The 23,595-nt window shown below is 40.7% G+C and overlaps 2 protein-coding genes across 9 annotated transcripts in view; one reads left to right on the top strand and one right to left on the bottom strand.

Annotated features, from left to right (window-relative positions):
• Nucleotides 1-14,034, top strand: part of CNKSR2 (connector enhancer of kinase suppressor of Ras 2) — a 303,713-nt gene extending 289,679 nt beyond the window's left edge. For 4 of the 8 annotated variants that reach the window (XM_030934668.1, XM_030934669.1, XM_030934670.1 and 1 more), the window contains 2 exons: nt 8,222-8,418; nt 11,638-14,034. In XM_030934668.1, coding sequence (XP_030790528.1) covers nt 8,222-8,418; nt 11,638-11,853 — 413 coding nt within the window. In that variant the 3' untranslated portion in view covers nt 11,854-14,034. Of the gene's footprint in view, nt 1-997; nt 4,894-8,221; nt 8,419-11,637 lie in introns of those variants that run through there. The other 4 variants (XM_030934672.1, XM_030934673.1, XM_030934675.1 and 1 more) reach the window with 1 other exon arrangement.
• On the bottom strand, nt 14,029-17,709 carry KLHL34 (kelch like family member 34). Its single transcript, XM_010370133.2, has one exon. It carries the CDS (start codon nt 17,109-17,111, stop codon nt 15,177-15,179), a length of 1,935 nt encoding a protein of 644 aa, XP_010368435.1. The 5' UTR covers nt 17,112-17,709; the 3' UTR covers nt 14,029-15,176.
• Nucleotides 17,710-23,595: the final 5,886 nt, after the last annotated feature.

Here is a 23,595-nt window from a genome sequence, read left to right on the forward strand (position 1 = left end):
GCTATATCTTGTTTGCTAGATATCGATGTTATAGGCAAGATGTGTCCCTCCCCATTTTCTAAGGGAGGACATAATGACAACATGCTTTCTGTATTCTCTCTCCCAACTTGTTTCTTCTTTTCTCAATATAACTCAAAAGATACTACAGGATGGTGCAGATAAAAATCTGCACTAGGCTAGAGATTTAAAATATTGCTGGTTTGTTCCTGCTGACAATATTTATTAGATTCCTCAAGATCCAAAATAAAATGACCTAAAAGAGAGTACAGTTTATTTTATCCAAATTGTTGTTAGTTTCTCAGGTCATTCAGAAATATCCATCTCTTCCAGTTTCTTAACTCCTTGGCATGTGACTTATGCTCAGGTGTAAAGTTACCCTTTCATCACATTCACTCTATTTTAGCTTTTCATTTCTTGGCATTTTGCATTGTTAAGCATGCGGCCTCCTCATCGGAGCAATACTAGCTAGGCTATTCCACTGTCTCACTGATTAGACATAGTAGCATATATATCAGGTTAATCAAATACCCTTCTGGTCAGAAGACTAGAAAGGTTTTCTTCATGCTTCTTAATTGGATGAATTTGAGGAAAGATTCGTATAGAAATAATTCTAATTTTCTCAAAAGAAATGGTAATTTTACATGTATATGGAGAACATTTTAACATAAACTATTCTGATTAAAATTATAGACATACATATACAAGTATAGTGGTGGGAAAAGATTTTTCTGCACTGTGTGTTATTGTTTATATTTGGGAGATTAACATTTCCAAACAACCAAGTTTAAAGCAAAAAGTGTCCCATTTATGGCCAAGTAGACTTGCATGCCAACAGAAAGACATTGTATTAAAACCATATGCAATTCTAGCCATATTTTTCTACTTTCTCTTCATGGGTATTGCATGATGGTATTTCTAATACAAATACTAATATGCTTTGGAAATAATGGCACTCGCAGGTCTTTCATCATATTGTATCACTGCTTTATCATATTAGGCTAATACACTGCGAGAGTTGGTAGAACCTCTCCATGCCAAATCGGATCCACTTCTGTTGGCACTCAACCCATTGGACTCACAGATTGATAAGCTAATGTTTAGAGAATTTAGATCGGAGAGAGTCGGTACGGCGCAGACTCAACATCAACCTCTTGCAAGCAACTAAAATGGCCTCGTCCTTGCTGTTTATAACAGAAAACAGACTTGTATAAAGCTTAGATCATCAAGTGTTTTGGATTGGGGGCCTCCCAAAGGGATATAAGAGGGGCAGGCCACTCTTAAGAAGAATGCGAGCTTTCTACATTGGGACTAGCATAAGATCAAAGCCAATCAAGATGGAGCACAGTAACAGAAAACTGCGGTTTCTATGGGAGAACAGAAGGGGAAAGGGTCTTAACTGGGAAAGGGCTCTGTGTGGTGACACCTCAGTTGTGTTCTCCTGACACCAGGAAAAGAGAGGGATCAGCTTCAATAACTAGAAAATTCTGGCTGTTTAATGGACTCTTTGGTGGCCTCTTTAAGGCAAAGCAGAGAAAGCAAATTATGTATTAAGTGTATTTTGCATTTTTAAAACTTGACGTGCTGTATTGTACTAAATTAAGTGTAATCTATTAAGGCAAGGTATACACAATTTGCTTTGAAACTTAATATGTTTATTCTATTATAAAGTGTATTCAGGTGCAACACAGAGACTGCTTTCGGTGACATTAATGAAGAAAATTTCTCATGTCAGGCTTTATTATAGAATCTTCAGCTAAAATCCTAACTTTCTCCTTATTTCTTGGCACTTGTACACAAGTGGTGTTGCCTCTTAGGGCAGGCATGAGCTATTCTTTTCTGTAAAATATTTCGAATCTGTAGGCTGTGGGTTTCATTTTTGAAAAAGTATTTTGTCTGGATGTCTTTCAAACTAGCTTCAGATATTATTTAATACTATGTAACTGGGTCCCCTATGGCTCAATCAGTATTGCTTATTTTTCTTCTGTAGTGGATGTGAAATTTCCTTTAGTTGGATAAGATACACTGTAATAATTTTAATGCTAATTAATGGATATTTCATACTGTGCAATGAACAGATAATTTAACACTGTATTTTGAAATGTTTTTTTCTTCCTGTCACCGCAGTGTGTGGTATTGCATAATGTGAATACCTGTAAAAATATAAATTACTTAAAAATAAAAATATGACCAATTGGTATCAGATCTTTTCAGATAGCTAAATAATTTGCTAAGTATGCCTGATAGTAAATATCTTTCTAAAAAGAAGTAATCAGTGCTTCTTTCTCACAAATGGAATTTGTTTCTGTGAATAAAATCACATTGATCTGCCTTACAATTGCCTCTGTGCTCTAACCATTTTAATGTGTTTTTTTTTTAATATCTATATAATGATGGTTCTGGTATATGGAAATCCATCAAAATGCATTTTATTGGCATTTAATATTTATGGGATTGTCTTGGGTCATTCTCCCTGTTTAAGTCAAGTAAAATTTTGTGATCTAGAGAATTTGGTTTTTTTCATTAAGGAATATAGTGACTCCACATTACTTTTCAAAAATAATCATCTCTTAGCTTTGGTTTTAAACTGTATCCTTTATGAATTCCTGCCTGAGAGCTAGCACTTTGACTTCCATATTCCTAGTGGTTAAATTTTTTAAATTCTGTGGGTAAAACTAAACTGTCATTTATATTTTTGATTGTCCTTCAAAGAACCTTCCCTTCTTTGAGGCAATAAATCAATACTAAGGACACCAAGATTTTGCCATCTGAACTACTTGTCGTAAATACCATAGTGCCCTGAAAATTCAACCACTATCATGTATTTTTATCATTAAACTGCATAATTTAGCAGAAATTACATGTTCAGAGAAAGAAGTGTAGAATAAACTTTAGCTCTCTTTTGTCACATCTTTATGGAACAAGATTTTGTGTTGTAAGGAAGGAATTGACAGACACAAGTACTTGATTTCAGTGAAGCACATTATCATTCTTACAAGGATGGGCTTTACATGTTCTTTAAAAATACATTTAGCAAATGCTGGTGGAGTCACTCAAACTGTTCTTTTAAGAGAAGGGTTTTTTTCTCACTAAAATAGATTTCTTTCCTCAGAGAAAGTATTGCCCAATAGTAATGTTTGTGTATTGTTACTTTGCCTAAAAGAAAATAAATAACCCCTAAATATGAAACAAGTAGTTGATTACAGAGGGAGGACTAAAAGCCAGCTTTTAAAATCTTTAAAATCTTATGTTTTTTTCTGATATAACAAACTGCCTTCCCCAAACCCAGTTTTATAATGGTAGGCATAGCTGATTGACTTATATAAAAGCACAAATTAAGAGAGCTAGTATTTAATTACAAACATTCAAATTATAGTATAAACCCCTGAATACTTAATCATCCTCATCATAAAACCTCCAAAGACATTAAGTCCATTAAAATTTTGTCACCTTACATATAAATAAGTTATTCATTATGGTTTGCTAGTAAATTCACATTCATAGAAAATATTTGGGTGTTCTCAATGCAAATGTTAATTACCTTTTGTGACAAGAATAGTGTTTCACATACTTGATATCATTAGCCTGGAAGCCTTAAAGCACTCTGCAGCTGTACAAGAATGAATGTCTCTCAAATCTGACTATGTCCAGTCTTCTCTCCCATTTGTGATTTAGTCTTTCCCAACCTTCTGGGCTCATTACACAGCTGTATTGCAGAAGGAACAACTGTTTCCACAAGGATATCATTGTCCAATTTTACAAGATCACAGATCCCTTCTGAAATATGTACAGAACTCATTATCCATCATTGATTTCATTCCTCAGGAACCCAACTGGTTTACTTATTTGTTTTGTTTTCATTTTTTATGCTCCTTCAACATTGTCATTGCAGGGATGGGGAAATGGGGAGGATACTAGAGTAAAATTTTAGGTTGCCAAGTTTCATGAACAATATACAATAGACTGTCCTAATAATTACACAGTCACCTGTTACGGAACGCTCTTTGGAGTAGTTCATATATAAAGTAAAGAAAACCATCACTCTGTTTGAATGTGTTGGGTTGCATGAGGCACTGTACCAGGTAGAAGAATGGGAAATGTAAATATGAGTGGGACAAATTCTACTCATGGAAAAGTCACAGTCTAAGTCTCTGAAGTAGGGCACACAAGGGTCCATTAAGGTACAGGAAGAAAAAACATTGGAATTTTTCCTTGGGTTTTATCTCTCATCCTTTTGAATTTCTTTTTGTGTATGTTTTATAACATCTATTTATTACTATAGAGTAATACATGTATATAAGTTTCTATTCTATAAAACAGAAGTGTTTTAACTAATAAGAGTGTGCAATCAGAAAAAGTTTGGAAACCACTGAGCCTGAATGTAAGAAATACGTCAACCAAAGACTTTTTGGTATTTGAGAAATGCATTATTATCTTCTAATAAGCAATTTGCAAGAGATTCCAACAAACTGGTATTTTTCATTAGCTGTTCTTTTCTTTGAGCTTTCATTTATCACTTACTACCTAGAGGTCATAGGCAACCTGAAAAAGACAAATAATGATGCTCACTACATTCCTAGATTCACAATATTTCATAGTGGAGCAGAATATAAAAAGGACAATAAAGAGGATCTTCTTTCACCCTGTCAAGTATGACACAGCCATAAATGACCCTCCCTCGGCACAGAATACAAGTTAATTTATCAATAACTTAATTATGATCCTCAAATCCATCAATCAATGAAATTTTATGTAGGAAAGAAAATTTTATATGCACTCTTTGCTTCAGTAAAATTGGAATTCAAAAGTATGTAATCTGACACAGGACTAATTTACATGTTGTAAACGTAAATATAATTTTGGGGGAAATTTATTTCTGCTTAGGCCCAGATTTCCTGAATAAATTAAATACAGATTAAAATTCCATTATAGCGTGATACAGTTCCTCATTAGGAATCACAGAAGGTTCCTATATATGTCCTGTGATTTGAATGTGGTCTCTACACTTTGCCAACTTTCAGAAAACATTCATTCAAATTGCAAAAGAGCTGGTTTTCAGCCAGTGTTCCAATGGCTGTACTGGCACATTGAAAGAAAATCAATCAGGAAGCAGACCTCACCAAGTGCTTGCCTCCTCTTCCAAAGCAAGCCTCTTCTAAAGGAAGAAAAAGCAAGGGTTGAAAAAAGAGAGAAGCCTGAAGAGAAGTGAGAAGGAGATGAAGAAGAGGGCAAAAAGAGAAGAAAATAAAGGTGCTTTCATATTTTCAGTTGCAACAGTAGCCCCAATTGACTTAATTGGTATTCATCTGAGAAAAATCAAGGAAACCAATTGAAAATTATAAAAGAAAATAAAGGTCTGTTTTTGTCTTGAATGTTGAGTTCTGTGTTGTTTTGACTGTTGAGCACAGTGAATCAGATTTATAATGTGACTCTGCCCCTCACCAAGCCCCCCTTTTGAAAATAAAAAGACTCTTTGTCAAGTCTTAAAATGTTAAGTAATTGGTGGCATTTTGTGGTAGCCTGGCATCTCAGTCCCTCGTCCTTACTCATCCCACTACTGTGTCTTGTGTAGTGTGTGTGTATGATGTGTAGGGGATGGGGGTAGGGGGTGGCTTACTTATCTCAGATAGGAGCCACACTATCCCATTACTATACTTGGAAATGTTTCTGTGTTCCGTCTCATTGTGATTGCTTGTTCAAGTGTGCTGCCCAGAGATAAATTCACACTCAATTCTTTTTACAGCTGTCAAACCAGATTCGTTGTAGAATTATGTTGTCTTTTGATTGAATGCTTTTCTCCCCCATAAGAGCAAGAAGGGGGAGAAACTTTCAGTTTTTATTGTTTAATACCTATGCATGTCATTTTATATATTGAATCTTCATTCATCCTTCTTAAAGTAAAACTACATTGAAATTTTATAAAATCAGTCATCTGCCCCAGTATTTCACAAGCTTTAAGAACTGAGGGAAAACTGGGTCAAAATTTTTGTAAACAAAATATATACACCCTTCTACAATGTTAGGTAATATGGAGGAAGGTTCTTTTAAAATAAAAATTACTGTGTAAAAATACTTCTGCCTCCCTTAAATCCTAAAACTAAAATCTGAATCCCTTTTTCCTTCACCTTCTTTCTAGAACCAAAAAACTAATAATACATTAGGCCACCTGATACCTTAACTACTATAATTCACATCTGTTAGGCCTCCCATTTTCGACCCCACCCTCTACTCTATGAAATTACATCTGGTTTTACATGCAGTATTGCCTTGAGGAAAAAAAAGAATGCAATAACTACTATATAATTCCTCAGGGATCTTTCCTGGCCTATGATTTTCTGAAATAGACTTAATGCTGTTTAAATGTGTCCTTGTTTTTACAATTCCATTTAGTTATTCTAAATGATCATCTGATTTTGTGCCTTCCTCATTCCAAATCATTCTCAGTTAGGATTCCCTATCTTGATTCCATTTCGTTCGTAACCCACAAAGCAGTTTCTCCTTTTTACAGTCTTCCATCCCCCATCCCTCAAAATCCTCTAGGTGTCGAATATATTCAGTGATGGGCCAACAGAGAATTTAAAAGCTGTTATTTAAAGAGATCTTTGTGTTTTTAGATTATAGTTCTAACTTAGATATATGGTTAAGAAGTTAAAATTTATCACAGAAGACTTAGTGATAGCATGTGCTGATGATAACAAAGAATTTTCTAATAGAAGGACTCAATGACTATACCTACCATTAGTTGTTAACTTCAGTAGCAGAGCCAAAAGTTGAATGCGGAATTTAAATAAACCTACTTTTTAATCCTAAAATTATCTTTTTAGGTTAAGGTACTGTACATTTTGGGCATTGTTGACAATTTTACATACAGTCATTTAAAAAATTTTTTTTGAATGCTGCATTTTAAGGGAGTCTCACATTTGTTGGCATCTACTGCTAAATACACATTTCAAAAGACAACTGAAAAAATTGGCAGTATAGAATTCTTGTTAAAATTGTGGATTCTGGGGTCAGACTGCCCACATGGAATTCTAGCTCCATCACTTATACTAAGTGTGACTTTGAGCAAGATACTGCCCTGCTATAAAAGAAGATCAAATAGATCTGCTCTTAGTATTGTTGTGAGGATTAAATGAGATCATAAAGATTAAGCATTTACCCTGCTGCCTGGCGCATCTAAATATTAAATGGCATCATTACCAATTAAGGAATCTTTTTTTAAAACTATGTCAGAAAGCCTAAAATATTCACATGGACCATTGTGGAATGAACTACATTCCATATTTACTCTTTGGGCCAATATAATTACTTAAATATGACTCTGGCTATCTAGTTTAAAGAAGATGATATAGCCCTACTCCAATCTGCCACTCCAAGCAAAATCCTAGTTCATCTTTGTTTATCATTGTTGAGAAAGATATGACATTAGTGTTCAGGCAATTAAAAAACAAGATGGAAGTTTTATTTGTTCAACTATGTCTAAGATCCTTATTGAGCCAGTCTCTCATTTTTTTCTCAAAAATATTTAACTGGAGTATTTTCTCCTCAGGTCTTACTAAGTATCTTCTCTTAGCACATGCCATATTTGCATATAAACATATTCCCATATTTCATTTTAATTAGAATATTGATACTTTATGATCAGTTACTATATTTACAATGTACAAGGCATTACTATGGCAGTCACATGAAACCTAATAATCCTCTGTGGCACAACTGGAAGATTTTTATAATCAAACATGCTCCATTGAATGCCATTCAATCTTATGAAATCTGGAAAAATGTAAAAATCAGTTCATTCGGTATTGCTAAACCAGGCAAGCTCTATTAATCAACATTTCTATGCTTATCAGCATAATGATAAAGGATATTCATTAATATTTTAAAAGATAATGTGCAGGATTGTTTCCATGTTGTGTGCCTTTTGTATTCTAATTCTTTGAACTTGCTAGACTCAAGATATATATGGCAATTTGCTATCAAGAGTATATTTGGTTAATCAAAAACAATTAGCTATCTGTAGCTAATGTTACCCAATATAACTAGCAGCTGTGGGTTTTTGTTGTTGTTTTTTAATATAATAGTGTTTTCATAGTCATTCATTATCCTGTTTTTCAGATAGTTTTGATATTTTAATAAATTTTCAGTGTGTCAAATAACTTTATTGCAATGAATTCATTTCTCTCTCTGTCTCTCTTTTTTTTTATTTTTTTGGACATTGCAGGTGAAAGTAGAGAAGAAAAGTTAGGAGACTCATTGCAAGATTTATACAGGGCACTGGAGCAGGCCAGTCTGTCACCACTAGGAGAACATCGTATTTCAACCAAGATGGAATACAAACTATCATTTATAAAAAGATGTAATGATCCTGTAATGAATGAAAAACTACACAGGCTGAGAATTCTCAAAAGCACTTTAAAGGTAAGACAAGAAATGGAAGGACAAATTTCTTTGAAGAGATTCATTCCTAAAGTGGATTACCAGATACTGTAGGCTAAGAAATACAAATTGGGGGCTGGGGAGAAGAAGAGGTAAGCAGTAAGAACCTGAAGCTGAGCTATTTCTATGTCATAATAAGTATATTGGTAAAGAGGAGATCATCTTAACTTTTCATTAACGTCTCAAAGCACTGATTAAATGTCATTTTACTCAGTTCTAGGAGAAAACAGGATGTGATTTAAATTGTTTTCTAAAAATGCAGGGCTGGTGTTATTCCTCAGTCTATAGATTTTCTAAGATAAAATTACCATGTGGTATAATTATTAGCATTATTAAAAGAACACAGCATGCATGCAGAATGCAATAGTGGGTGCTAAAAGAGTTTGAGATATTTCATGATTGTTTCCTGCATGAACTACAGTGCATTTGGGGTGAAGCCATGGTGATTTGTGTTCCATGTAGAAATTGTATAATCATTCTGTTTATGCTATCAGTTCCCAACTTACATGTTACCCTCCTATTATACATTTCCGTAAGTGTTTACATTGCCTCCAGTCTCCTTATTATATGCCTCCAGGTTGGGGAGGAGGTGGTGAGGAAAGGAGAGCAGAGAGCCAGGAAGTTGGAAAAGGAGGCAGACAAGCGAGCCCTGCTCACCGTGTGTGGGGGAGTATGTGTGGGAGATTGAAGTAGAGGGCCCACCACACAAGCCACCTGAGCAGGCCCTGTGCCCTTAAAAAACAAAAACAGAAGACATTTATACAGCCAACAAACATGAAAAAAAGCTCATCATCACTGGCCATTGGAGAAATGCAAATCAAAACCACAATGAGATACCATCTCATGCCAGTTAGAATGGTGATCATTAAAAAGTCAGGAAAAAACAGACGCTAGAGAGGATGTGGAGAAATAGGAACACTTTTACACTGTTGGTGGGAATGTAAATTAGTTCAACCATTGTGGAAGACAGTGTGGCGATTCCTCAAGGATCTAGAACCAGAAATACCATTTGACCCAGCAATCCCATTACTGAGTATATACCCAAAGGATTATAAATCATTCTACTATAAAGACACATGTACATGTATGTTTATTGTGGCACTGTTCACAATAGCAAAGGCTTGGAACCAACCTAAATGCCCATCAATGATAGACTAGATAAAGAAAATGTGGCACATATACACCATGGAATACTATGCAGCCACAAAAAAGGATGAGTTCATGTCCTTTGTAGGGACATGGATGAAGCTAGAAACTATCATCCTCAGCAAATTAACACAAGAACAGAAAACCAAACACTACATGTTCTCACTCATAAGTGGGAGTTGAACAGTGAGAACACATGGACACAGGGAGTGGAATATCACACACTGGGGCCTGTTGGGGGGTGGGAGGCTAGGGGAGGGATAGCTTTAGGAGAAATACCTAATGTAGATGACGGGTTGATGGGTGCAGCAAACCACCATGGCACATGTATACGTGTGTAACAAACCTGCACGTTCTGCACACGTATCCCAGAACTAAAGTATAATTTTTTTTAAAAAAACAGAAAAGAACTATCACAGTATTGCTGTAGTAATTTCAGGAAACAAAAAGTCAAAGGACTCCTTTGGGAAATATTTCAGATCCATAGCATGCTGCTGAGGTTTTGTAATTTTGAAATATAGGTGAGTACCAAAGAGACAGACAAACTAGAAAATGACTTGAAAGAATTTCAGATAGCAAGCAGCAAAATTTTCAGACTCCATTAGCTTTTAATTGGTAGTCATGCAAATACTACTGTAAATCCAGGGAACAATTTAATGGACTTTTGGGAAGAGCAGAATTTTTAGAGAGTGCTATAATAGTCGTAAGAATAGTTACAGTGACTAATCCTACTTCAAAGATATTATCACCCTCCCACCTTATAGAGCCTCTCCACTTCCCCCATTCAGTTCTAAACTGCCTGGTTTAGAAGGCAGGCAGGCATTTTGAAGCAGGTTAGATTCATGAATCTTAAAGACCTGTTTCTCTCCTTCTATCTCACAGCCCCTTTTCCCTGTTTTTTATGCTCTGTAGAGTCCCCCAAGGTATTTTCTTCCAGTGACAAAATATGTGGCTACTGCCAATGTTCAGTTCACTAAGTATTGATGAATCACCAGGTACATGAACGCTCCACTCGATTCTCTGGGGCCAAGAAAGATAATGAAAAGTCACTGTTAAAAAAATGCCCCTCATTGGTACAAATGAACTACAGAACCCTATGCTTTTTGGCATGGAAAATTAATAGGGAATGGATTCCTTCATTAGGGAAGGACAGCTGGCCAAGAAACCCTGGATGTGTCTAGTTCCTGGAATTTTAACTGTCCCCCTCACCAAGCACAGATCTCAGATCCCACACAGGCAACTCACAACATCCTCAGTCCCAGCCCTCTTCCATATTCTGGTCTGTGAGGCCAGACCAACTTCTTAAGCACCTTGCTGTTCTCCTTGCCTCCCAACTCTGGCTGGCCCAGAGGTGTGTGCCTTACTTCCTGCAGAACATTTTCTACACTTCCCTAAGCTTTGCTTGAGTCCCTAAAAGGCAGGACTGAGCTGCTCAGATTGTCTTAACCCCTACTTCTCCATCCCACCTTCCACCTGGGAAATTTTCATCTTCCCCAGGTGATAGTTTTAACTTGGTGAGTTATACCAAAATGAAGCTTAGTCTTCAGCTGAGACCCAGCTTCCAACATGGAAGGGAGAGCCATTCTCCCTTACAGGCCCCCAGTGCTACAGAAAGGGAGCCATAGCATTTACACAGCAAGAATTATGTATTTATGGTAACAGGGGGGCCATGCTCAGTCTCTTTCAAATATGAGAAGTTTACCATAAAGCAGGAGAGATAGAACACATGCAAAAGTAACTCAAGAAATAGAATATGACAAATGTACTCAGTGGCAGTGATGGAGTAGTAAAGGGGCATAAATGAGGAAGAAAACTTTTCTGAGTGCATGCCAAAAGGACAGGCAAAGAGAAAAAGCAAACCACACAGTGGGCAAAAGGAGGCATTCCTCGGGTGTAGAAAAAAGCACACTTAGGACGTGAGTCTAAAGAACTGGGTGGGTGTGAGTATCCAAAGCCATCTCTTATGGGCTTAAATGTTTTGCCTATTAACTTTTTATTTTAAACTTGAATAAAACTTTGTCCCTGTCTTAATTGTTGACTCCTTTTTCTTTTCAGGCCAGAGAAGGGGAAGTAGCCATTATCGATAAAGTCCTAGACAATCCAGATTTGACATCTAAAGAATTCCAACAATGGAAGCAGATGTACCTCGACCTTTTCTTGGATATCTGTCAAAATACCACCTCAAATGACCCACTGAGTATTTCTTCTGAAGTAGATGTAATCACTTCCTCTCTAACACACACTCATTCATACATTGAAACGCATGTCTAAATGTATTCTGCCTTCAGGCCATCTAGTACCTGCTGGTACTCTGAACACATATATAAGGTAGTTTTTTATATCAATGTGTGGAACACTTGACAAGCTATACTTTAATGTTACCAAACTATATGAAACAAACCATATATGGTCACAATACCACTATCTTTAATGAGCATTTGTATATTTTATATGCAATCAGTGCTCAGCTTATGTTTACCATGTGCAAAATCAACTGTCTTTAATGACTTAAAATTAACTTTTGCAAACAATTCTAAATACAGGTGGTCTTCAAGTAGTAAAACCACAAAAGGCAGTTTTCTATCTATGGTCATCTTTTCTCCCTTTAAGTTAATTTTATATAAACAAGACTTCAAAAGTAAATCACATTTTTTCAGGTGCAGACATCCTTGTGGGTGGGAAAGAATTTAAACCTTTTTTATATTTATTAAAATGTTCTAAGAATTTTCTTAAACATTGCACAAAGTTTAATGCTGTAGTTTTATTTTTGTGAAATGTAGATGCACATACAAGAGCTAAGCAAAATAGAAGAGCATTGACATAAGAAAAGTTCAGGTATCTAATATTCGTCTTAATAGTCTATTAACTTGTGAAAGCTAGTTAATGGAAATATTATTCCAAATCTATGAGAACACTTGGTGTATCAGGGCAAAGCTTTGTAAGATGTTTTTGTAACTAAGACCAAAATTGAAGATAGAGCTGCTTTATTTTCTTGGTTTAAATCTTCCTTTATTTTTGTAGTGATGAGATGCTGATTGTGTACAGAAGAATTTGAGAGGGGATTTTTAAAAACTGACTTAACACACCCAGAAAGGCAGCTAACAGCTATATATATATATATATATATAAATTTCAGCCCAAACTCATGTTTTTAAACTCCAACTCTTAAAAGACAACAAGGTATAAACTGAAATGAATCAACTTTCCACTTAGTTTCCAATTTTCCCCTAGTCCACTAATTAAACTTACGTAATTATACTTCAGGCAGGGAAGTACAATATGTTTAGTTACAGGCTGATGTGTGTTATAAAAAACAACACTGAAAAATAAAAATGTACTTCCCTACTAAGGAGCAAGCGGGTGATGGTCATTCGGAGAGATGTCACATTGACTTATGAGAGAAACAATATAGAGGGTTTTTTCCTAGCTTCATGAATTGTTCTGTAGAGTGGATGAAGTTAAGAAAAAGTCCTCTTCATATATTTCCATTTATAAGCGTCTTGTTTTTGAAAGTGATCACAGCATGAAAATGACTGTGCTGCTTTTTAGTGTCTGGCTGCATAACGTACAAGTCACAATTTGCTGTTTTTTTCAGGAGGAGAAAGGGAACCTCCTTTACTATTCTATATCCTAAAATCTACTTCTAATCAGCTTTATACTGTTGCCTGTACAGCTCAGTGAATGTACTTTCATCTTTAAGAGTTCAGATATATGCCAGTGAATATTTTTGCTGTAGAGGAGAAAGTAACAACTCCACAGCGGGGATCTTCTTCTTTGCTTTTGAAACCACCATTGAATCACTATCGTTTTGCAGACTTTGCACAACTGTACAGGAGAGTGGCCTTTCTACAGCACATTTTCAGTAATCCTATATTTAGTCAAAATGGATGAGAAATCATGTATTAATGTTTGTATGGAATTTTGGGTCCAGTGTAATATTTTTATCATTTACAAAGAACTTTATTTGTAAAAACATTTATTTACTGCATGGATATTGATGCACATTAAATTTGTGGGATTTTGTATATGTAAAAAAAAAAAAAACCAAAAAACAAAAAACCTCTTGTCCTAAAATGAAGTGTGCTTGTTACAGGTGTTTAGACTTATTGATGTTTACTAGACCAAATGTGTGTGTTCACTTAAAAATATATGTACCTGATGGATGTGTCGTGTTTACAGTGGCCAGGTTGTGGCCTGTAAACAGCAAGCAGTTGATGGGAAGACTAGCTCTGTTGCTACTAAGCAGCTTTTACTTTTGTAAAGTCAGCTCTGTTGTTTTAAATGGTAAAAATTAAACTAATGAATTTGACAAGACTCGTGGCTAGCCTAGCATGAAAGAGACCTTTTAACACTATATAATATCTGTACATTTTATTGCATTCGTTTCAAATCTAGGAGAGAGGCAGTACTGTAAACTGAAGTCAAATAAATTCAGCTCTTAATGAATCCTTATAAAGCACCTACTTTATTCATGCAAAGTCCTTACCACATTTCTTTGTGACCTAATTATACAGTCACCACCCCCCACCCCAGTTTCGAGTTCTAACTTTGCTCCCTCATTGGTGATACAAGCCAAAAGCAGCACCTGTTCAGTATATACAAGTATCTTATCTAAGACCCTGAAAAATCAAGCTGGTTTCCCATTTACCTGACACAAACTTTAAAACTTTGCCTATTCCTCTTTCCTTTCTCTGTGATTCTTTTGGGGGAAGTGGGGGTAACCACCAAAACTTAATTATTTTTTACAAATATAATCTACAGTATGTCTGCAGAATGAACATTTAAGAGTATGAAAGAAATCAGTTTTTGTTTTGTTTTGGTTAGACATTCCACTTAACCAGAGGAGCCTGATTATTATGGCTAAAGGTTGATGAAATGTGACTTAAAACCAGTGAGCTGTCTAAAGTCAGGGCAAAAGCAGCCTAGGGTGACACCGGTGACAGAAAAATTTTAGGATACTTTCTAGAGAAAAAAAAAAGTGCTTAGAGATTTTTTTTCCCTCTCAGTTCCATATTTATATCAAACCATCAGAGCAGAACTGTAACCATGGCTCCGGATCATAAAATCATAGTTCCCCTTACAATGATTTCATGGTATTTAACCAAGGCACTCTCCTTTCACTATTTATTCAGATAATGCCATCTCCTAGGACTTAATTACAGCCTTTATAACCAACAATTTTCTGAGTTTTGTATAAACTTCCTGTGGTACATTTTTTGGCCTTTTTTTTCTTTTTTGGCACATAAGTAATCACTGTTTTGCACGTAGGGAAACACTTTAACTGTAAGAGGGAAAATAAGGTCATATTTTATTTGTGGAAGTCCTTTTCTAGCCTTGCGTGAGCCTTTCTAAAAATTTTATTTCACCAGCTCACTGAAGTTGATTCATATAGCCTTCTATTTGAACACCCCTGTCTCCCATTCTTAGCTCAAGGAGAAATGTTTCTCTTTGCTCAAGGCCTTGTTTGCCTGTTAACCTTCAGAAGCCACTCTGCTCCCAGAGTCCCTTTCTTAGAAAAAGCCCGTCCGTTGCTCTGTAAGACTAGCCAAGCGCTACTTTCTCCTCCATTGCGGAAGGAAACTGGACTGACCCATTCAGCCCAGCACTAAATCTAGCGCCTCTCCAGTCTCTCCTTCCCTCTCCTCGTCCCCACCCTCGGCCAGCTGCAGCACTGCGCACTGCAGGCCACTCCAGGCCCAGGGCAACGCGCAGCCGATGTCCTCCCAACGGTCCAGGTCAAGGTCGTAGCCCACCACGTTGCGGGTAGGCACCTGGCGCGAGTCCCGCCACTTGAGGCCGCCCAGCAGCAACGCTGTCTCCTCGACCACGGCCAGCCCATAGCAGAAGCGGTCGTAGGGTAGCGGCCGCAACCGAGTCCACTGGTCGGCGCCAGGATCGTAGCGCTCTATCTCAGAGAAGGGCTCGTATCGCCCCAGAAAAGCAAACACAGCGCCGCGCAGCACTGCCATGTGGTGCCCGAAACGTGCGGTCCCCATGGGTGCCCTCTTGCTCCAAGCCTGCTCCTCAGGGCCCAGGACGTATAAGTCCCGGAGGCTGCTCGCTCCGCCCTCGCCTCTCCCTGCCTTGCCGCCCGAGATGTACACAACACCGCGGTCCCCGACGGCCCCCGCGTGACCGTGCAGAGCCCGCGGTAGTGCCCCAGCTGCCGTCCAGCGGTCCCGACGCAGGTCGTACATCTCCACCGAGGCCAGCGCCTCACCGCCCGCGCCCAGGCCCCCGACGGCCAGGAGCCTCTCTCCCACTGCGCCGCACCAGAAGTGGGCCCGCGCTTCCTTCATGGCGGGCACCTCGGTCCAAGCGTGGAAGCGCGGGTCATAACGGTGCACTTCGGCCGTGACTACCCGCGGGCTGTCGGCCAGGGGAGAGGTTACACTGCCTGAAGGGCTCTCCCCACCCAAAACAAACAGGAAGTTGCCCGCGGTGCACACGCTGTGCCCCAGCAGTGGTGTGGGTAGCTGCGTGAGGCTGCGCCAGCGGTGATTGTACACATCGAAGGCCACCACGTTCTGGGTGAGCTCCCACTCCTCCTCCTCCTCCTCTTCCTCCAACTCTTCCTCTTCCTCTTCGGGCTCTGGGGCGGCGACCCGGCCCCTAGCTGCCCTCTGCGGGGCCACGACCTCCTCAATCACCACCTCCCGTGCCCTGCGCCCCCCCACCAACAAGATTCGAGTCTGGGGGCTCCGGATGCTGGTCTGCTCGCCCTGCATGAGTGGCTGGCGGGAGGGCGTCGTGTGGTAGTTGAGGGCCTGGATGATGAGGCCCTTGACCCGGGCGGGCAGCACGAGGCCGGAGCCCGAGTACACGCGCCGCAGTACGTCGGCGGGAACCAGGCCAAAGCGGACATGCTCCAGCAACTCTGTACAGTGTGCCAGGCGCTCAGTAGTGGGCTCCTGCCGCAGCCAAGCTAATGCCAAGCCCAGCAGCCGGGCCTCGGGCACCCGCGCCACGTCGGGGGCACCCAATACAGCCCTTAGCGATGTAGGGTTGAGCTCCAGCAGTCCCGCGGGACCCGCGCCCCGCGCCAGCAGTTCCCGCAAGTGGCGCACGATGCAGCGCTCGGCCGCGTCCAGCGTGTGAGCCAGGCCAAAGCGCGACGCCACGTTGGCGGCGAAGCAGCAGTTCTCTGGAGCCAGCTGGCGCTCCAGGTAGCGCCCACAGAGCCCCAGGGCCTCGGTGACCTGCAGGTAGCTGGCGGCCTCCAGAGTGTCCTCTACAGTGTCCATGGAAAGCGACAGCCAGGCAGTGTAGATGAAGTCCAGCAGCCGCTGCAGGCCGGCTGCCGATGGCACGTGCAGGTGAATCACGCGCGCCCGGGATTCCTGAGTGTGGCTCTTGAACAGGGCCCTGAAGTAGTCACTGGAGCACGCCAGGAGCGACCTGTGCGCCGGGAATTCGCTGCCCTCGGTCTCCAGTGTCACGTCGCATAGAAAGCCCTCGGCGCGCAGGGCCTGGTAGCCGGTAAGCAGCGCGCCGCCATGAGCTTTGCAGTAAGACAGGAAGTAACTCATTCTGCCCAGGGCTGGAAGCAGCCTGGCGGGACCAGAGGCCTGCTGGGCAGGGCCGGAGGCATCCCGGGGCACGACACTCCCGGGACCCCCGCGTAAGCCACAGAGCTCCTAGCAGAGGCCCATTTCTGCCTGCTCAGTTTAAAGCCCAGGGCTCCTTCATCCAGACCTGCAGATCGCCCAGTGCCCCTCTCAGAGCAAATCCAGTCTGAAAACGGTTTTCGGAGGCCCCTAGTAACGGAGGGCGCGGAATTCTGAGGCCTTCGGGGAGTGTGGGGCTTGGTTTCCACGACTGTGGAGGCTTCCAGCGCGTTGCCCAAAGTCCCCTCCCCGGCCCAATGTGGAGAGCCCACACCTGCACGCCAGGGGCGGCGGTGGCCGCACACCATCACCTGGAAGAACCGAGCTGCGGTGGACTCCTGGGGTGCTGAATCTCCGACGGCGCAGACGCGGCGTCCCGGGAGTGCAGGGCAAGGACTGACCTCTCGGGGGTGGACGAGGAGGACAGGTTCTGCGGGCACCCGCAAAGGCCGGGGACAACTGGTTACGGGGCAGTGGGGGGGGGCGGGGATGAGCTTGTTCCGCGCGGAGGATCAACTGAAAGCCTAGGGGATTAGGGAGGGGAGGGCGCAGGTCAGAGCGGCGGGTCAAAGGCGTGATTGGGCGCCGCACATAACATGCCGGTAGCTCACAGTGACAGGAATAGCGCGCCGCCTCGGCCTCTCGGGCGCGCCCCGCCCCGCGCCCTGACTGCTGGCCGCGAACCGAGGGCACGGGCACGGGTGAAGCAGCCCTGGCCAAGGGCTTGACTCCAGTGACCCTACTGGCCACCAGTGTCACCAGAGGGTCCCAGGAACCCGGCTGGGGTTGCGGGAGCCGGAGTTCACTGGAGAGGCACGAGTCGCGGGAGCCCCTCGACCCGGTAGCGTCCGCGGAGGGGCGCCCGGCTGGGCAGCAGGAGTGTCGACCTCCCGGTGCCCCTGTGTCTGGGAAAGAAGCCCTGGCTCAACTTTCTGCTTTAAAGAGGCCCTAATTAATCCAGCGGGAGCGAGGATTAAGCTGCGACTTTGCGCGCTGACACCCAGTAGGCCGCTGCGCGATGAGGAGGCACTGGCGAGAACCACGCCCGGGCGAATCCCAGGCTCCCCGCCAGCGGCGCTAGGTAACATGTCCCTCACCTGGACTCACCCTTGTGAGATGCTGGGCCTACTCTGAGCCCTTCCTGAGGCAGCTCGCGTCTCCCAGGCTGGCTCATTTCACCTTTGTTCCCACGCCCTTTCCCAGACCTCACCTGAGTTTTCCCTTCCTATTCTTGGACCCTCCCCCGACCCATCCCTTTGCAGCATGAACAAGGAAACTGTGGTTGACTTGGATTTTCTGCCACTCAGTGACCACTTCCTTTTAAAAAAAAAAAAAAGTGATTCCTTCCAGTTTCTCTCCCCGATTTTCCACGCTCTGATCTAATTACTGGCTGCTACATCTTCGATGTTATCCCGGGATAATGAGCAGTACGGTTGCAAAGCTCGGTAAAGCTGGAATTTCTTAGAGCCCTTCTTCATAAAGTTATTTTTTACAAGAAACACCCCAGCATGGAAATGACTAAAACCACCCTGATCTTGAGACATTAGGAAAGCATCTCTCCATCTCCATACTGTTCTTGAATAACTAAATGATTAATATAACTGGTCTTTTTCTATTTTTTTTTTTTTTATTTTTGCCAATTTGGAGACTTCTTTTGCTTTCATCAGGGATTGATTTTTCTATTTTCTAGTGCAACCCCTCTGTCAGCCTTTTTTAGGTGAGCCTTTTGAGGGCATCTGTAATAACTCGTATTTCTGACAGCTGGGGTTGTATTTCATAGGGAAAAGCAGTTCAAGGAAGGATAAAATTCTGTCATTTCCTACCTGGCATGCCATTAGTACTTACAAAGTCTCCAATTAGAAGTAATTCTTTAAATGCATAAAAGTATTAGTAAAATGATTTTGCTGTCAAAGATGAAACTGTATTATGACTTAAATTAGCCAAATTATAAAGTGCAGGCAGGGGCTCCAATTGGGCTTCCTTAAACTCCAGAGGCTAAAAATACTCCAATTTGAATTCCTAATGTTAGAGCTAAAGCTGGGTTGGGGGGACGGGTGCTGGTTTTGTGGGGATTTGGGGGTTTTAGCATTAAAGTTATTGATTCACAAGTAAAATAGCAGCTTGGTTCACTTTGCACAGATGACATTTTGAATTCAAATGGCCTTTACCCAACCCAACAGAATTTTGCTAGAAGGGATTTTTGAGATCATTTAGTCAAACTTTGTCCCTTTTCTCTGAAATCTTGTTTTTCTTTTTAAACAAATGTGACAAACAAGCCCCAGTGAGAGTACGGTTTGTCTGGATGACTTGGATATTAAGTTACCAAGTTTGTACTAGAATCAAGGGCTCCCTCCCCACTATATTATGTGACCTTATGTATGATAAAAATAAAATAGTGCAACACACAGTTTATTTAAGCCAAATACGGTGATGAAGTACACTTATCCCCTTTTCAACTTAAAGCTGTTTAAGTAGGTTTTTAAAACAGCATATATTTAATCCAGAAATTGGATCCTATCCCATCTGATCTGTCCATCACCACACTTCCAGATTGAATCCAAAATGTCACACTTATTTGAGAATAAAGATGCCGTGAGAGATTTTAAACTCTTAACATCAAAAATCCAGTTTTACATAACAAGTATGTGTTTATTGTTGACACATGACCCAACATGCTACCTTAACATATTTTGCCATTGAAGGTTTGATGAACTGTGTTAACTGAAGATGTTTTCATATTAGGTGTGTTTATAAGACCTTCTTTAGAAAATGTAACTGTCAGTCTACCTAAAAAAAATCATTGTCCTTTGAGTAATATGTATGAAAAATATAAGTATTTTAATTTCTGTGCATTTTTTATTTTTAATTTTTGTGGGTACATGGTAGGCGTATATATTTATGGAGTACATGAGATGTTTTGATACAGGCATGCAATGTGAAATAAGCACATCATGAAGAATGGGGAATCCATCCCTCAAGCATTTATCCATTGAGTTGCCAACAATCCAATTACACTCTTTATTTTAAAATGCACACTTATGATTTACTATAGTCACCCTGTTGTATTATCAAATAGTAGGTCTTATTCATTCCATTTTTTTTTTTATTCACTAACCTTCCTCACCTCCCCAGCCCCCACTACCCTTCCCAGACTCTGGTAACCATCCTTCTACTCTGTGTCCATGAGTTCAATTGTTTTGATTTGTGCAATATTAAGTATGCTAAATAAAATTTCAATGTGTGCTTTTTAAAGTTGTTGTAGATGTGTATCTTAAGTTGGTGTCAGTCCGTGTCGGCTGCTATTACAAAACACCTTAGTCTGGGTAATTTAAAAACAATAGAAATTTATTGCTTACAGTTCCAGAGGCTAAGTCCAATATCAAATTGTCAGCAGATTTAGTGTCTAATGAGGGCTCTCTCCTTCATAGGTGGTGCCTTCTGACTGTGTACTCACATAGCAGAGGGGTGAGGGGCTAACAGACTCCCTCAGGGTTTTTTTGTAATGACACTCCTCACCTCCCAAAGGTCACACTTCTTAATACTATCATATTGGAGATTAAGTTTCAACATATAAATTTCAGGAGGACATATACATTCAGACCATAGCGATTTGGATTCCCTAGAAGCACGCTTTGCGACCCAACCTGAAGGAATGTTGATAGACAGATCTAATAGGATGAGGTCATTATGTTGAAAATGATCTACTTATGAATTGCCCTCCCTTTTAGGCTATAAATTCCGGAGGGCAGGGACTGTTTATTGGTCTTTGTATCTGCAGCCTCTGTCATGGTCTTTGGCATAAGTAATGTTGAGTTGAACAGATACAGGGAAGGAGTAAAGAGATTAAAGGAAACTTGATAGGGACAATTACTTCCTTATCTCTTGTTCTCCTTTCCCTCACACAGCTAGGATTTAGGGCACATCCTGGTAAGGTCTTGAGCTTACATCCCTAGGAATCAAGTGGATGACCATGGGTGGCCCCCGACTAAGGAGTCCAGGTGGACTCAACTCCTTTGAGAAAGCCTTACTACCTCGTGCAACCCTGCAACTCCAGTCTAACCTCACATGCCTCTCAGCATCCAGGCACACATACTGCTACTCCTCCTACCCAAATGCAGGGCCCCAGATGCCCAGGTGCCCCTCTTGCCCCAGTACACCCTCCATGCCCCAATTTATATGGCTGGGCTTCTGTTGAAGGCCCAGCTACTCACCCCAGAATACCTATTGAGATCCTGCAATTTGTCCTGAACCCCCTACCCCTCATCAGGACAGTGAATTGCTGTCCCTGATCCCTTCATGCATCTTCACATCCTGTGACAGACCCTAGAACTAAAGTCTTCCAAACACTCACCTCACTTCCCACATCAAGGTGGCAATGCTCATCAGCCAGAGCACTCCACTTTTCTCCAATTGGCCCTCCCTAGCTAAATCTAAATTACAGAGTTCTTGCCACCTCTAAAATAATTGTATGTATTTATAGAAATCCAAAATTATGAACTTCCATGTATAATGGCCATTTAATTTTTTTTTACAAATTTAGTGTGCTCTTTTTGGTAACAGCTTCATCAGGATATAATTCCATATCATACAATTCATCCATTTAAATTGAACAGTGGTTCTTAGTATATTCGGAGTTGTGCAACCATCACCACAGTCTAATTTTAGAATATTTTCATCACCTCAAAAAGAAACTTCGTACCCTTTATCTGTCACCTCCCTATATCACCAATCCCCAAAGCTCTAAGCAACTGCTAATCTACTTTTTATCTCTATAGATTCTCCTTATCTCATATAAATGAAATCATACAATATGTGGTCTTTTGTGACTACTTTTACTTAGCATAATGTTTTCAAGGTTCATCCATTGTAACGCACTTTTGAGGAAGAAAACCCCTTTGTATAAGGATAATATTGGAAACCTTTTCTCAAAACCATAAAACTCTGAAATTCGCCTGTTTGGTATTTAGGATACAGTGTTTTGGCAGGTTAATCCTTTCTCATCTGTCATTACTGGCTCCTTTCAATCCAACTATACTTCTTTCCAACACATGGCTTCTGGCAACCTCTGTGGAGAGCCTATTATTAGAAATTGACACATAGTAAGTTTATTGTGAAAACATGATTACAAACAATAATAGACATGCAGTAGAAAAACATTCTACGTTATCTGCACCTCCTTCTGAGACCATTTTTTGAGCATGTGAAATGTATTTTTGTGATATGCAATTCAAGTGAAAGGATTTCAAGAAGTGGAGTGTGGGTATGGGTGCATGTGTGTGTGTGTGTGTTTTATTATGAGGGATTTTGACATTCTGGCTCAGCTGACAGTTTAAGGAGCAGTGTGGTGAGTGGGGAAGAACTGGGCTTTGGAGTCAGACAGACTTGGGCTCCAATTCCAGATCTACCCTCATGTGACCTTAAAACAAGTAACTTAAATTCTGTGTCATTTTATTATTTTTAAAAGGAGAATACATTCATAGCACCTACATTCATAGCACTGTTAAAATAAGATTATAATATATTTGACTGCTCCTGGCACACAGTATACACAAGAGATGCGAGTTTTTCCTTTTCCTTCCCTTGACTAAAGCCTTCTGAAAAGTCATGCTACCAGAGCCCAAGCAGTCAGGAATTGTCATAGAGGAGTGGGTTGTCAGTGATCCTCCTGTAGCATCACCTGGAAACCTGCTATGAAACATAGATTCTCAGCCTCATCTCAAACCTGCCAAATCAGAAACTCTGGAAGTGGGACCCAGTAATCTGTTTTAACAAGCACTCTCCATGATTCTGATGCATGAGAAAGTTTAAGAACCACTGTCACAGAGGATTATTAATAATTTCTGCTGCATTCTGAATTCACCATTCTCAGTGACAACTTGTTCTGGCTATGATGTCAATGTTTTTCCAAAAAGGAAGGAAATCTACTAGTTGCAAAAGATCAGAAGTCAGAGACCTAGAGGGGAAAAATTAGTGGCCACTGCCCCTTGTCATATGACTTAATAATATACTGTGGTCTCTTTTGCCCTTCTCACCCCTCCACAAGATGACAGTGGATCACTGAGGCGTGAGTTGATGACTTGGTAAGCAACACATTTTCCCAAACAACATTTGATTGAATATTCAAATCAGAAGGTACCTGTATCCCCCATTTTCCATCTGGATGCCACATTTTCAGAGGCTCCTGGATGAATTGGGGAATATCCTAAGAAGCCAGCCAAAGGAGGTGGGGACTGGAAACATTCTTCCTCATTTAGGGAGGAGGTAAAGAATCTGGAGATTTTAGGCTAAGAGAAAAGGCCCCTCTGGGGGTTAAATGTTCATTATTTTCAACTTTCCGAAGGGCAAGAAGAAGTAGAGGTGGTCTCGTGGCTACAGAGGGCAGACCTGGGACCAGTTAGTAGAAGTT

This window comes from Rhinopithecus roxellana, chromosome 7 (assembly GCF_007565055.1).
Source record: "Rhinopithecus roxellana isolate Shanxi Qingling chromosome 7, ASM756505v1, whole genome shotgun sequence".
NCBI classification, from domain to species: Eukaryota; Metazoa; Chordata; class Mammalia; order Primates; family Cercopithecidae; genus Rhinopithecus; species Rhinopithecus roxellana.